Here is a 15,560-nt window from a genome sequence, read left to right on the forward strand (position 1 = left end):
GAGATGACTCAAATTACTCACCAATGGTTCTTATAGACCATTGGAACAATGCCTTCAACTTGTAATAGATTCAAAGTTGTGCAGCTATAGTCAGTTGTGAGTGAAAGTGGCGGTTTTAGGTTGAAGTGAAGGGCACGTATCCATTAAAGAAAGGAGGTCTTGGCAGATCACACTTGACATTTTCGGCATAAGGAAGTGTGGAAGAGAGAACGTTGTTGAGGAGTTGCTAGTTGGAATTTGGAGATGCCATTGAGAAAATAGCTAGCAGCAACCCTATTTATAAAAGTACAAACCTACTTTAACTCAAAACAGAAAACTTTACTCTTACATATATTTGACTATAAATCCTACCAATACATTAATTATTTTTCCAACCAAAAAGAAAATCGTGTGAGAAAATTTAAGAGAGAAGAAGGAAAACGGTTGCTTAAGGTTTTTAAGGCCACGGGTAAGTTCTCAATTATTTTCAGCTTTTAATATTTAAAGTAATAAATTAAGGAAATAGTACTATATAAGGCAACTTGGACTCTAAAACAAATTTATTCTACCAATTCTACCATTGAAATGCTGAGAAACATCTTAATTTTTCCATGTGAAAACACTACTATTGAAATTTTTCCCACCAACATTCATCGAGCAATAGTCACTAAATATTTTTCGGTGAAAAATCAATGAGAAAATAGAGATTTTTTAGTAGTGATCATTGACTAAGTTGACTAGTAGAAGACACGATAATGCACTATAGAGATTTTGTCATGTGTGCATTTGTTCAAAGTAAGTTTCTTTCTGTTCGAGTATCATGTGACAGAGTTATGGGCATGAAATTTAAAAGAACACAACTAGAGGAAGACAAAAATAATATCTGTTTCGTTTATAGCACATTTTTCACTTTCAGCCAAATATCTTACAAGTAGTTACCTCAGTTGCCCCAAATAAAGTTGACAAACAAGCACCTCTAATTGAATTACTTATTGAATCTGACGAATGTTGATAACAATAATTGCTGCGTCTTAGTATCATATAAGTTGATATTTGCCTATATGAATTCTTATAGACCATGTTACAAAAAAAGAATATTTATCGTCAAACTGTGAACTGAGGGAAACATGCAAACTGTTATCTCATCTAAACGTACTAAGACGCCAGCAACTTGCCATTGAGAATGGAAAATCACCAAAAAGGCTTTGCAGATTAATTGTTTGAATATGATTTGAACCGATTTTATATGTAAATGGATGGTTCAAATATTGTCCAATCCATACGTCCTAAAAAGAATGAAAATTTTGAAACGAGCACCTATACCATTGATGAGGGAAAATAAGTACTCTGCAGCATTAGTTTTACCAATTTTTAGCTAAAACATCGAAGCATCAATTCTTACGTAAAATGAAATTTTTCATAACAACTTCTCATCTTTTTGAAGAAAGATTTCCATACTTACAAACTTTAAGTAAAAGGTACTACAGGCATGAATATGATCTCTTTTCTTTTATCATAATTCCTATAAATAATTAAAGGATACAATGCTTCAGTTAAGGAAAATAATTCACTCAGGCAGGCGGTAATAACAAGCGATCCAAAGAAAGATCCATTGTCAAACCATGACTCATTTGGTTGAAACTGTTTAAACATGCAAACCGTTTATATTTGGTTGAAAGAAATTTTCTGGAAGAAAATGAAAGAAAGTCCCGTGAAAATTTTGAAATATTTTTTGAAAAAAGAAAAAAAAAAACCATTAAAGTAACAAGAAATCATCAATATACCGAGTATAGTACTAACTTGCAATCCAAATACAGATATAAGTCAACTCTTTCAAGTATATCTCATTAGGCCTTCACAAGGTCCAGTGCTCAAAATTCATTCAGAAACATCCCACCAAGTTTCTTCCATACAGTAGATTCCATAAACGAGTGCCTTTCAAGGCGATTCGCTCCCTCTACCAGAGGGTTCTTTACGAAACTCACCCTCATCCTCGTCATCATCTACATGGTTCCTCTGGTTGGGACTTGGGCTTCCACTTCCACCATTAGCTTCAGCGGGGCTGTCATCATACCTTCGAGGAGGAGCAGGGCTATCATCCCTTCTAGGACTTAAAGGACTTGCACTTCTCTCTCTCGGGCTTTGGCTATAGGCACCTTCTTCTCTAGTTGGTGAAAGAGGGCTCCTTGCTTCCATAGGGCTAGGGCTTCCCTCTTCGGGCGTTGGGCTGCGCTTCCTCGTCTTGGGTGGAGGACTAGGGCTAGGACTTGGACTTGCTTTTCTTGGCTCGGGGCTCCTACTGTAGCTTCTTGATCGCTTCACCTGGTCGGCTCGTTCTCTCTTTGGTGGGGGGGATCTTGATAGACTGAAAGAACAAAGGAATGAGCTCAGAAACATTTCTACCCATTGAACAAAAATATTTAATTGAAGTTGAAGAAAAGAGTTTCTGAAGTTGAAGTTGAAAAATATTATTCGGAAGTAAAAAAAGTTGCATCTGCACCAGAATTTTAGTTAGAAAAGAGTTTAAAGCTTCGTGAATGAAATTAGTTGAAGCACAGTATTTGCAAATACTGATGGCCAAATTTAACTTGCAAATAATGACGTTAGTATTTGCAAGTGAAGTCAATGGGCAAACACCCGAGGAAATAGCAAATTCCAGAGAACAAATGAATGCCACCTGAACACGTGTCAAAACTCACCTATAGCTGCGGCTTCTGCTGTAACTTCGACGAGGAGAGCGTGACCGCGATCGAGACCTAACAGGTGACCGCGAGTAACTGCGCCTACTGCATGAATATCACAAAGTCAACAAGCTCATAGAGGAAAATGATTAGGAAAGGGAAATAGAGAGGCACTACTTCCTTCAGAGTTTCAAGTACCTGAGTTTTTTAGGACTATTTGGGCATTTTCTTTCTATATGACCTCTCTCTCCACATCGATAACACTTGTTCTTCCAATCCCCAGCTTTGCAATCTCGAGCCCAGTGGCCTTCAAGGCCACAGTTGAAGCAGCGGCCTGACCCAGGAGCGGGTCCTTTGCCAAGATACTCACGCGAACCGCCAGGTCCCCGTGGAACCTAGAGGGGGAAAAAAAAACATTATCCGAAATCTTAATCAACATAGATGTACCACAGGGAACCAAGTTCAGCAATTTATTAATTAAATTAATTAATTTTTTGAATAAGGATCAGGCAATGATCAACAGCTACTACTACAATTAGCTGACATTGGTTAATCCAGGATAGCAATTTGATGGTGTGTCGAAACAAGAATAGCCTAGCTTCATTTCTTTCTTTCTTTTGGCGTTTTTTTTTTTTTTTGGTTGTGGGGGGTTGGTATTAGAATACTTACTCCCTTGGCGAATTCCACAATTATGCGGCGTCCATCAACGTCACGGCCGTCACAATAGTATCTTGCATCATCAGCATCTCGAGGATCACTAAATTCCTGTTGAAACACGTTGTGTAGCAAACAAAAGATTTTTTTGGTGGGGATGGTTGAGGGGGTCAAAAATGGAAACTAATGAAAATATTAACAACATTAAAAAGGGAATACAGAGAGATGATACATACTACGAAGGCATAGTCGTGCTTCATGTCCACATCACGTACTCTGCGGAAATGTTTTGCCAGAAACAGTAAGGCCATCATTACTTACTTAAGCAAGGAAGTTTCATGAACACTTGCCCCTCAAGACGAACTAAACACCAGTTTGAGATTGTTGGGAATTTCCATAAAAATACGCAAAGACATTATAGAAAGGACCACCAAAGTCTCCTAAAACCGGGCAAGACTCCACCAAGGCCATTATAGAAAGAATCACCGAAGTCTCCTAAAACCCGGCAAGACTTTCCATCAATTCCACCAAGGCCACCCTCTCAAGATTGACCTTCAGGCCAGGCAAATGCCTATAAACCGTCAACAAGATCATTCAAGTTAAACTCACAAGCATCTGGAATTCATTTTTCCTTTATATATAATAATTGATAAGATACCCGAGCAATACATATGCTTCGAAGGAAATTCCCACACAGAGATGGGAGACTTAAAAATGTAAGCCTCCACTGACTTTCTGCGGGTGCAGTAAACCAATTGTGCATTTCTAAGAAGTTCCGCACAGTAAGAATATGAGTTATTCACCAAGATCAGAACAGAAATAAGAACTTCAGCTTTATGACCAACAAACATAGGAACACATTGAGCAGGCAACTATGATCTAGTACATCACATAAATTGATTAAATAGAGCGCAGAAATATTTCTGCCAGTACCCTCTTTCCAATTTTACAAGCATAGGTGATCCATCGATTTGAGATCTGAAGTAAGGAAGCAACAATCTCTAAAAACAAAAGAAAACTTATCCATCCATTCTAGTTATATGAAGAACCTTCACAGAAGAAGCAACATGGGTAGGCATGCATTGAACTTAAGGTAGATGGACAAAGTCCCCATTAAAGATACATGGTTGTAATAATAATTCCCACCATTTGCGCAATTTCAGTTGCTCAATGACAAATTGCCAACATCAAAAGCCGTAAACAAGCAAATGACAGTGCGATGGCCTATACAAAGGCCTGCATGATGCACCAAGAATCTGGAAAAGAATTTACCTCCCATATTTACTGAATACACGCTCCAGATCACGTGAGCGGGTCCGTGAAGACAAGTGGCCCACATAGAGACGGGTGCTATCTCCCCTCCGATCATCATAACGAGGCATCTTCACAACAGCACAATAATCAAACTGAAAACACGCACAGAAAATGTAATGTTATAACTCATCTGTTCACAAACATTTTAATCACACAACACAGAAGTAATCTAGAGCAGAAATAATCTCGAGGTAACACAACACACAAGAAATGAAAACTAGCACATTGAGCTATTCTTTGAAAAACTATTACATATTGAGAACTTGTGCGAACACAAAATTAATATAAGTCGAAATGCAAACTTATTTTAAGCTATTAAAGGACTTGAATTCACCGAGAGGCTTTTGGAAAGGTAAAGGTCCGGTCCAACAGACAAAAATAAGAATTCACAAAATAATCAATCCATTAACAAAATAATCATTCTATAAACAGGAATGTGCCAAAGGCCTAAGCTCATTAAAATTTCAAAAAGAGAAAAAATTAAAAAAAATCAATTATGTCCAAGCTGACATTTCCAATTGACGTGATCCAACCCAGATAACTTACCATCAAGACAAGCAGGAGCTGACCAAACTAGTTTGATTTTAGCTACAGTATTGAATTAACTCAAATTACGGAGCCCAAGTGACACCTCCCACCTCAAAAAGATGAGTTATAGTAAGCTTCTTATCAACCAATTTTACATTAGCTTTCAGCAAGAAAAACTACCATAACCATTCCATACAATAATATCCTAACATTTTCCTGGTAGCAAATTTCTCCTCCCAATAATTGAAATCATCAGCTTACAGTATGTAGACAGAAAAGACTAAACCATAAATTATTTTCAGAAAAAGAAAAAAAGCTTGAACCTTCAACCCAAAAAGTTAATTGGTGTGTCATGCCGAATGAAGAAAAGCATGGAGACCTCATGTCGAAAGAAATTCCGCGAATTTCCACCCAAAATAAGAACTATCAAGCAAACACACAAAATAACCAGAACCAACTACCAAAATTCACATTTCTAGAAACCATGAGCCCTTTACACATTTTTCTAGCCAAAGAATAAAACAAGAAAACACAAAAGTAATCAGAACCAGCCACCACAAATTCACATTGCTAGAAACCATGAGCCCCTATTCAATCCAGCCCCAATCAAAAGACATATTAAAAAAATTATAAGGGCACACTGCCAAAAAAAGCTTCTACCTTTTTAATTCGGGTAACACAAGAAATCAAGACCATTCAGGGAAACCCAAACACAAATTCAAAAAAAGCTGATAGAAACATGAAGTTCCTTTCAACCAAGTTTAACCCCACAACAAAAAAATAAAAATTTCTGGACAAGATTAAACCATAACTTCTTTCCGGAATTAAGAAGGCTTGAACCTTCAAAAGGTACTATAACGCCAAAAAGTTATTGGTGTGCCATGACGAATGAAGAAAAGCATGCAGACCTCATATTATAATAAACTCAGCAAAATCTCCCCACAAAATAACCAGAACCAACTACCACATATTCACATTTCTAGAAAGAACAAGCCCTTTACACTCATTTTTTCTACCCAAAGGACAAAAAAACAAGAAAACACAAAAAGCAATCAGAACCAACCACCAAAAATTCACATTGCTCGGAACATGAGCCCCTATTCAATCCAGCCCAATCAGAACAACAAATTCAACAATTTCAAGGTCAAAAGCTTCAGTTTTTTTTTAATATTTGATACAAGAAACCCAAGACCACCCAAGAAAAACCCAACAGAAATTCCAAAAAAACTGCTAGAAAATCATGAAATCCTTTCAACCCAACCCAACCCCAGTACCCCACAACAACAACAAAAGAAGGGCACAAAATCCTAAAACTTTCAGCTTTTTTAACAGGCCCGCTGTGACGAAAGAACCAAGGATATCTGGACCTGACAACAACAACAACAACAACATACCCAGTGTAATCCCACAAGTGGGGTCTGGGGAGGGGAAGATGTACGCAGACCTTACCTCTACCTTTTGAGGGGTAGAGAGGCTGTTTCCGCTAGACCCTCAGCGATACCTGGACTTGACAATAACCAGAATTCAACAAATATTCAAAAAAAAAAAAAAACCTTTTTAATTCCAGTCCAACCCCACTAACAAATTTTGAAAACACTTAGACGAAATGCTAAAAATTTCATCTTTTTAATGGGTCCTCCATGAAAAAGGAACCAAGGATACCTAGACTCAACATTAACCAAAATTCAACAAAAATATTCACAAGAAAAAAAAAAAAAAAAAAAAAAAAAAAGAGGAATCAGACCTACAGCCAAAAGAACCACACAAATGTATTTCTCCAAACTATTTATTCGAAGAACAAAATCAACAATTTAGGACATACAACATAAGATATACCCCTTTGTTTCAATTTATGTCCTATTTTCTTATTAGTCCGTGTCAAAAGAAATGATCTTTTTCTATATTTAGAAACAATTTACCTTTATGCAATGATTTACGGCCACATAAATATATGCAATTTACCTTTCTCTACTTTCTTAAATTCCGTGCTAAGTCAAATGAGTTCACATACATTAAAACAGAAGGAATAAAAAAGAACAAAATTTTTTTCCCAACAATCTTTAAACCATGGAACAATTAAAGGAAAAATTACCTCAATTTCTCGCTAATAAATTAAGAAACCCTCTCTAAACAATTTATTTGAAGAGCAGAATCAAAAAAATTAGGTCATACAACATAAGGAATTTATTAAAAAAAAATAGATCTTTAAGACAATAATAATTAATAAAACGAATTAAAGGGAAAAAAAAAATACCTCAAGGGCGAAATTTTCTTTGTATGGCTGCTTGTTGAAACCCTGTAAAAGAGGAAACCTTTGAAGTTAACTACACTTATCTTTGCTTGAACCGACAGAAACTGAAGGGTCCAGATTTACTCTTGTATATCGGAAGGTTAAAAATGATCGTGGCCCAATATAAGGTGGGGTTTAGAAGCCCATTTTATTGAGCCCAAAGTAAAAATGTCGAAATATTTTTAAATTTGAAAGAAAAATAGAAAAAGAAGAAATTGCACGGTCTGTCCTTCAAACGGATTGGTCTATAATTTTTGCCGTTTAAAATCGAATTTATGCCTAGTGGGGGCATAAGGATATAACTTGTATGATATTATGATGCAGACATATAACCTTATGTCTCGTGAAAAAATTAGGGATAACAACACAAAATACCCCAAAAATGTAAAACGTTTACCCGCTCATGCCACCTCCTGAATTAATTTCTCGTCTTAACTAACCGGCGGAAAATATCTACACCAGTACCCCTCGCCGGAAACCCTTCCTCTATGACGTCGTCGCAGTATATTTATATATCATGATTGTATCATGGAAGACTAAGAGTAATTGAATCAGTGCTCCGTGATACTATCTCAATATATTTATGTACCGCGATGGTATCACGGAGGACTGAGGAGTGTCTCATTAAAGGATTGAAGCAGTTCTCCAGGATACCATCACATTATGTGTATGTAAGGTGATGATATTATAGAGGTTTTTTTAGAGAAGAATGTCTTTTGAATAAATGAACATAATACCATCTCAATATATTTATATACCATATTAGTATGGCTGGATAATTATTTTGCTTACGGGGGCAGCGATGTTCTTTTCTCAAAAAGTTATTTGTTATGAGAGACAAAAATAAAAGACCAGCACAAAATAGGGTCAAAAGTGCAAATGACCCATTGAGAAAGGAATGACTTGGGAATCTACTCTTATAGCGTGGCCCAAAATTCGGGGTTTATAGGCCCATTTTGTTGAGCCCAAAATGAAGGTCGAAATATGTTTAGGAAAAATTAGGAAAAAAGTATGCCTTAGGGAAGCAAGTGAATCCGCGACTTAAGTAGTACAAAAAAAAAAGTACATAAATAGGATTCACGCACAAAATTCGTGCGTGAAAGGACCAAACTGCAAAAACAACAGTTTGGCATTTCACGCACAAAATTTGTGCGTGAATGAGCCCACCAAAATTTTAACCACAATAGGATATTTTTTGATAAAGTATGAACATGTCAGAGTTACAATGTTTTAGAGAGAATATATTACTAGAATAAAAATATTAAAGTTAAGATCAGAGAGAGAATAAAAAAATGACTAATAAGCTGACACAACCAATTTGACAACTGCCACCCTCCACCTCCAGCCGGCCGCCCTCCGCCGCCGCCGCCTTGTACCAACTTTATTTTTTGCAACACTTAGTGTTTTTTTCATACTTTGACCAACGATTAGTCGTGTGTCAAGACTCCGAAACGTCAATATTTTATATAGAACCTGATATTTGTTTTTTGCGTACAATAATGTAGGTCCAATACATCAAGGATACGTAAACGTTCGGATAGTCATTTTAGGGGTTGAAAAGGTGCCCGAAGTAAGTTTTGTTTGAAAAAAACTTAGTGTTTTTTCCATACTTTGACCAACGATTAGTCGTGTGTCAAGACTCCGAAACGTCAATATTTTATATAGAACCTGATTTTTTTTTCTGCGTACTATAATGTAGGCTCAATACATCAAGGATACGTAAACGTTCGGATCGTCATTTTAGGGGTTGAAAAGGTACCCGAAGTAAGTTTTCTTGACATATAAAGCTGATTAATTTTCTCGACATATAAAGTTGGTACTGTTTCTATAACGCAGTATTTTACTACGTTATAGAATTTTTTTTTTTTGGTACTGTTTCTATAACGCAGTATTTTACTGCGTTATAGAAAATTGCTTCTATAACGCAATAAAATACTGCGCTATAGCACTTAACGGCTCCATCTCCGTGAAGTGCTATAGCGCAGTATTTTACTGCGCTAAAGGTACTTTGGTAACTTTTTTTTTGTTGGGGTATTTTGATTCAAAGTGATTTTTTTGGGGGCATTTTGGTTCCGAATCCGAATTAAGGAGCAAGAGAAGGCGGCGGCGGCGGAGGGCGGCCGGCTGGAGGTGGAGGGTGGCGGTTGTCAAATTGGTTGTGTCAGCTTATTAGTCATTTTTTTATTCTCTCTCTGATCTTAACTTTAATATTTTTATTCTAGTAATATATTCTCTCTAAAACACTGTAACTCTGACATGTTCATACTTTATCAAAAAGTATTCTATTGTGGTTGAAATTTTGGTGGGCTCATTCACGCACAAATTTTGTGCGTGAAAGGCCAAACTGTTGTTTTTGCAGTTTGGTCCTTTCACGCACAAAATTCGTGCGTGAATCCTATTTATGTCCTTTTTTTTTCTGTACTACTTTGGTTCAACTTTTTTTTTGTACTACTTAAGTCGCGAATTCGAAGCAAGTCATATCAGAGCCAGGTTTCTGGCCTGGGACCTATGGGTTATGGGCCCACCACGCTTCCGCTGCGCCACTCTGATTATTGGAAAGGATTATGTAAAACAAAGATATATTCGGTTTTCTATGTCAATTTATGTGGCACCTCATTTTAGTCTATCTCAAATAAAATGTCACTTTTCTATAATTAGAAACAACTTGACTTAAAATTTCTCCTTTACCCATGATTTATAGCCACATTAAAATCTAAGGACCCGTTTGGCAATGAGAATTATTCACTTTTTTCCGGATTTTTTTTTCACTTTATTTGAAAATCAACACGTTGGCCATGAAAATTCAAAATACAACCTCAAGTTGTATTTGGAATGTGGAGAAGACCTAAAACTTTGTGTTCACCTTTTTCACTTTCAATACATTCAGATAGGGGTGTCAAATGGACGGGTTGGGCTGAAATTGGCCCAATCAAAATGGGCTGAGGTAATAAATGGGTTGGGCTAACATTGACCCAAAAGTTACTTGGGCTGAAATGGATTGGGCTAAAAATGGGCTGGGTCATGACCCGCCCAACTTGACCTAGTTTTTTTGAAGGGTCTATTTTCTAGGAAAACATTTTCACGGAAAAATATTTTTCTTGAAAATTATTTTCGCGGATTTTTTGTGAAAAATTATTTTGAGGAAAATATTTTCCGTGGTAAATATTTTTGAGAAAAACATATTTTCATGAAAAATATTTCCCTTCATATTAAACATACCACAAACTTATAAGATACATTATACAAGAAAAGTGTATCCATTAAAAAAAAAAAAGGAAATCTTAAGCAATAAACCCAAATTTAAGTAAATCTTAAAAATGGGCTAAGTTGGAGATCACTTTAAAATGAGCTATGTTGGGTTGGGCTAAAATCAGCCCAGTATGAAATTATCTTGAGCTTAACCCATAAAATTTTGGACGGGTTGAGCGAGCCATCACCTTTTGGGCCAACTTTGACAACCCTACCATTCAGACAACCAAATATTTATTTGCAAAAACCATAACCAAACACAACTCTAACTTCAAAATTTCCAAACAGAGTGAAAATATTTGATTTTTGTGGCCAAACGCCTTCTAAGTATTGTTTTAGACCACAAATCTTAAAAGTGTTCATTTCTTTCTTAACCTATGTGTCTAGTTAAACGATACTCCCTCCAGATTAAAAAAAATGTCCATTTAGCCTTTTTTTCTTGGATCAAAGAATGTATTCACTTATTAAATCAAGAAACAATTAACCTTATCTTTCCAGATTTACCTCTATTAAATGTTATGTGATCAAATCCCAATGCCTATTTAATTAGAAATAGTTTAGTCAATTTACATATTTTTTTCTTGGAGTGAGAGTTTCTTAAGGGGTGTGCAAATGGCTAAGTGGACTCTTTTTTTATCCGAAGGGGGTACCGTATAAATTAGGACGGATAATACGTTTTCTTCTGGATTTACTATGATCCAACAGACAGATTACAATGGCACATAATAACATAATTTTTCTATTAAAAAAAAGTGTAAATTGGGAACTTTGTTGGTGGTGTAATTAATTGTTTTTGTTTGTACCGAAATAATTTTTGTTTTGCAAGTGTATGTGTCTGGCAAGTGGTTCTACTGTTCCTCGTAAAACAACTTCATGATTAGCAAATTCAGAGGAATGGTTGATGCAGTAACCATTAAAATGTGAAAGAAATTGAATACTGATTTGAGAATTTTTCCTTGCTTCTCATTGAAGACTCTGTACATGTCTTTATACAATTGTATTCTAGGGAAAAAAAAATGCCTAACTAACTACAGCTAACTTTGCACATGGTATCACACTTGTACATTCTTGATTTTATTTACATAGGATGCTTTATTTCATCATTGTGTTTGGGCCATTTAAATATATCCATCATTCTCTTTCATTGCAGCTGACTCATTCTCAACTAAGTACTCAAGTACCAAGCATATTCTGTACGACAAAATCAAAACTCCTAAAATCATGTCAGTGTCTTTTTCAACTTTCCTTCTTCACTTGTTTTCAGCTTTCCTTCTTCACTTGTGTCCATTAGATCTCCATTGTTGTTGTGTGAAGAAGAAGCCCAAGAGAGGTTTCCAACATCCCCCCTCAAATTGGAGGGTGATGAAGAAAGCCCCAATTTGTCCATCAAACTTCGATGAGGTACCCCAGAAAGTGATTTTGTGAAGAGATCCGCTAGCTGGAGTTTAGATGGGAGATAAGAGAGAGAAATTAAACCCGATTGTAGCTGTTGTCGAACGAAGTGACAGTCAAGCTCCACAAGCTTGGTTCGTTCATGAAAGATGGGATTGCGACTATATGAATAGCTGCTTGGCTGTCGGAATAAATAGGAACAGGTAGTGGTGAAGAAACTGAGAGATCATGAAGAAGTCGAACCAGCCAAGTGAGTTATGCGGTAACACGCCTCATGGATCTATATTCGGCTTCGGCTGATGAAAGAGAGATGGAAGCTTGTTTTTTCGACTTCCATGAGATAGGAGCTTCGCCAAAAGTGATGAAAAACCCAGATACTGACTTGCGAGAGTCTGGGCAAGAAGCCTAATCGGCATCGCAATAAGCAATTAGAGAAAATGATGGGGAAGCTGATAGGAAAATACCTTGACCCGGGTCAAGTGAAAGATATTTGACAACTCTAAGGGCAGCTGAAAAATGGGATTTTGTTGGATTTTGCATAAATTGACTGAGCTTCAAAACAGCAAAAGAAAGATCTGGCCTGGTATGTGTGAGGTAGTTTAGTTTTCCAACTAAGTGTCGATAGATAGTAGGGTTTGGTAATGGATCGTCATCTGATACGGTTAACTTGTGTGCAGGATCAAGAGGAGATGATACTTTTGCAAGCTGGGAACAATCAAATTCATGTAGTAGGTCCAAAGTAAACTTTCTTTGACAAATGATGTATCCTTGTTGTTCTCTTAGGACTTCCATGCCTAGAAAGTAATGAATTTCCCCCAAATCTTTGACTCTGAATTCTGAACTTAAAAATACCTTTAATTGAGAGATTTCTTGTGGATCATTGCCTGTGATCAAAATGTCATCCACATAGACTGCCAAGATAGAGATAAGGTCACCTGTCTTTTTGAAAAATAAAGAATAATCATTCAAAGAGGCTGAATATCCCTTAAAATTGAGTGCCCCTGCAAGCCTTGTATACCATTGCCTTGAAGCTTGTTTAAGACCATATAGGGATTTCCTTAATAAACAAACATGATTTGGTGTAGGAGGAGACAATCCTGCAGGAAACTTCATAAAAACTTCTTCCTGTAGATCCCCATGTAAAAATGCATTACTAACATCTAATTGAGAAACTTGCCATCTTTTTTTAATTGCCACACTTAGTAAGCATCTCACTGTGGTCATTTTCACCACAGGGGGAAATGTTTCTGTATAGTCAATCCCTTCTCTTTGGATATCCCCCCTCACCACCAACCTTGCTTTCAACCTTTCTATGCCTCCATCTGAGTTGTGTTTAATTTTGTAGACCCATTTGCAAGGTAGAGCTTTCTTGCCTTTAGGCAATTCAACCACATCCCATGTGTGGTTCAAAATCAAAGCTTCTATTTCATTATCCATAGCATGTTGCCAACCTGGATGAGAGGAAGCCTGAGAGAAACTACTGGGTTCAGATATGGTAGAAAAAGACTGTAGGATTTGTTGATTATTTGTGGATAGTGCACTGAATGAAAACACATTTGGATTAAAGGGTGTAGATAGACAAGAGTCAGTTAGATTAGTAAGGAAAATGGCATTGCATATATAATCATCCAAATAGGTTGGTCTGTGATGAACTCTAGAACTCTGTCTAACAGGTGGTGGAGATTGAAGTGAAACAGGTTGGTGTGAAAGAACAGGGTGACTGTTGTGATCAGAAATATTATCAGGAGAATTAGGGGAGTGAACAGGTGAAGGAGGATCAATAGAATTGGGAACTTGAGGGTTAGGTAACACAGGAACTGTGATCTCTGGTATAAATGTAGCTGGAGGAAACATAGGGTGAGATATATCTGTGAAAGTAGAGAAAGGAAAATGATGTTCATGAAATTGGACATCTCTAGAAACAAAGATTTTCCTAGACTGAATGTCCAACAACTTGTATCCCTTTTGGCTTAGTGGATATCCTAAGAAAATACAAGTATTAGCCCGAGATGCAAACTTTCCCCTACCCTGGGATAATGTGGAAGCATAGCATAAACACCCAAACGATTACAAAACATTGTAGTTCGGTTTCCTCCTAAATAGAAGTTGATATGGACTCTTTCTTTTAAGAACTTTAGAAGGAAGTCTGTTGATTAAGTGAGTGGCTGTCAAAATACACTCACCCCAATAACATATGGGAACACTTGATTGAAATAACAACCCTCTAGCTAGTTCCAAAAGATGTCTATGCTTTCTTTCCACTACCTCATTCTGTTGTGGGGTAGCAGTGCAACTTCTTTGATGGAGAGTACCTTGGCTAGCTAGGAAAGCTGCCTCTTGTGATCCTCTACCCAACTCAAAAGCATTATCTGATCTTATGCATTTAACCTTTAGTTCAAACTGCCTTTCTACCAGAACCAAGAATTGTTTCAAAACATCAAAGGCATTGCACTTGGTTGCCAGTAGAAAAGTCCATGTTCCTCTGCTATAGTCATCCACTATAGTAAGAAAATACTTGTAGCCATTATGTGTAGCATGTTTATATGGTCCCCAAATGTCTATATGTATGAGTTCAAACAAAGATTTAGTTCTGATTTCACTGATAGGGAAAGGGTTCCTAGTTTGTCTAGCTTTAGGACATATGTCACACACATAGTCAAAACTCGAAGGAAAATGAATAAAACGGAATTTCTTCATTACTGAAAATGGCAAATGCCCAAGCCTTACATGCCAAATCTTTACATCTGACATAGCTGAGGCACAAACAGGAAAAGAAACAGGACTGTCTACTTGACTGGAATAATTTCCTTCTGGAAAACAAAAGACATCTTGACTAGATAAAAGTTTAGGACTAGAAACTTTAGGATGCATAAGGTAAAGACCTTCCTTGACCTCACCAAAAACTTGTACCTTCTTCAAAGAAAGGTCCTGCAATAGACACTTTGAAACTGTAAAAGATATGTAACAGTGCAACTGGACACAAAGCCTATTGACCGATAGCAAGTTATATTTAAAATTTGGTACATGAAGCACATTCCTAAGAGTAAGATTGTGCTGAATAGGTACACTTCCTGTATGTGTGACACTCAATTTAAAAGAATTAGGTAAGGTTATGTGAATAGGAACAGGAAGTGCAATTAAAAAGGAAAATGAATTTGAATCAAAACACATATGTTCTGAAGCTCCTGAATCAATGATCCAGGTTCTTGTGCCATATACAGAGAAACGGGTTCCTGAGTATTTTGATATTGTACCTGCAATAGCATTTGCATTAATTTCTGAATTAGAAGGTCCTGTTTGTCTCATCTGCAACTGTTTGAAAATCTTTGCAATTTCTGTGCATTGTTCCTTGTTGAAATGTGTATTTCCATTGCCTAGATCATTGATTTCTTCAGTAACAGCTTGATCATTCTCTTCCCCTGCTACTGCATTTGCTTTCACCTGTCCTTGAGGTTCCCTTTGATTTGTAAATT

At 36.7% G+C, this 15,560-nt stretch overlaps 2 protein-coding genes across 4 annotated transcripts in view; one reads left to right on the forward strand and one right to left on the reverse strand.

Moving 5' to 3' along the window:
- Positions 1-15,560, forward strand: part of LOC132630147 (pentatricopeptide repeat-containing protein At2g37320-like) — a 94,911-nt gene that overhangs the window by 30,085 nt on the left and 49,266 nt on the right. The gene's annotated exons all lie outside the window — the stretch shown is intronic.
- LOC132630144 (serine/arginine-rich splicing factor RS2Z33-like) lies at positions 1,736-7,555 on the reverse strand. Of its 3 annotated transcripts, none has more exons than XM_060345709.1 (7): positions 7,411-7,555; positions 4,587-4,720; positions 3,551-3,590; positions 3,330-3,425; positions 2,859-3,055; positions 2,679-2,762; positions 1,736-2,344 (listed from the first exon to the last, which is right to left on the reverse strand). In XM_060345709.1, the coding sequence occupies exons 2-7, from the start codon at positions 4,694-4,696 to the stop codon at positions 1,918-1,920; spliced, it is 954 nt and encodes a 317-aa protein (XP_060201692.1). In that variant the 5' UTR covers positions 4,697-4,720; positions 7,411-7,555; the 3' UTR covers positions 1,736-1,917. The 3 variants fall into 3 exon arrangements, with proteins under 3 accessions (XP_060201692.1, XP_060201691.1, XP_060201693.1); XM_060345708.1 differs by having other exon boundaries at positions 2,679-2,765; XM_060345710.1 differs by lacking the exon at positions 7,411-7,555 and having other exon boundaries at positions 2,679-2,765; positions 3,551-3,885; positions 4,587-4,725.

This window comes from Lycium barbarum, chromosome 3 (genome assembly GCF_019175385.1).
Source record: "Lycium barbarum isolate Lr01 chromosome 3, ASM1917538v2, whole genome shotgun sequence".
Classification (NCBI taxonomy): domain Eukaryota; kingdom Viridiplantae; phylum Streptophyta; class Magnoliopsida; order Solanales; family Solanaceae; genus Lycium; species Lycium barbarum.

Coding starts and splice junctions, on each gene's coding strand:
- LOC132630144 (XM_060345708.1), bottom strand. CDS start 4,696: ATGCCTCGTTATGATGATCGGAGGGGAGATAGCACCCGTCTCTATGTG. Junction 3,426..3,550: donor AGCACGACTATGCCTTCGTA/GTATGTATCATC, acceptor GTGTTTCAACAG/GAATTTAGTGATCCTCGAGA. Junction 2,766..2,858: donor AATAGTCCTAAAAAACTCAG/GTACTTGAAACT, acceptor ATATTCATGCAG/TAGGCGCAGTTACTCGCGGT.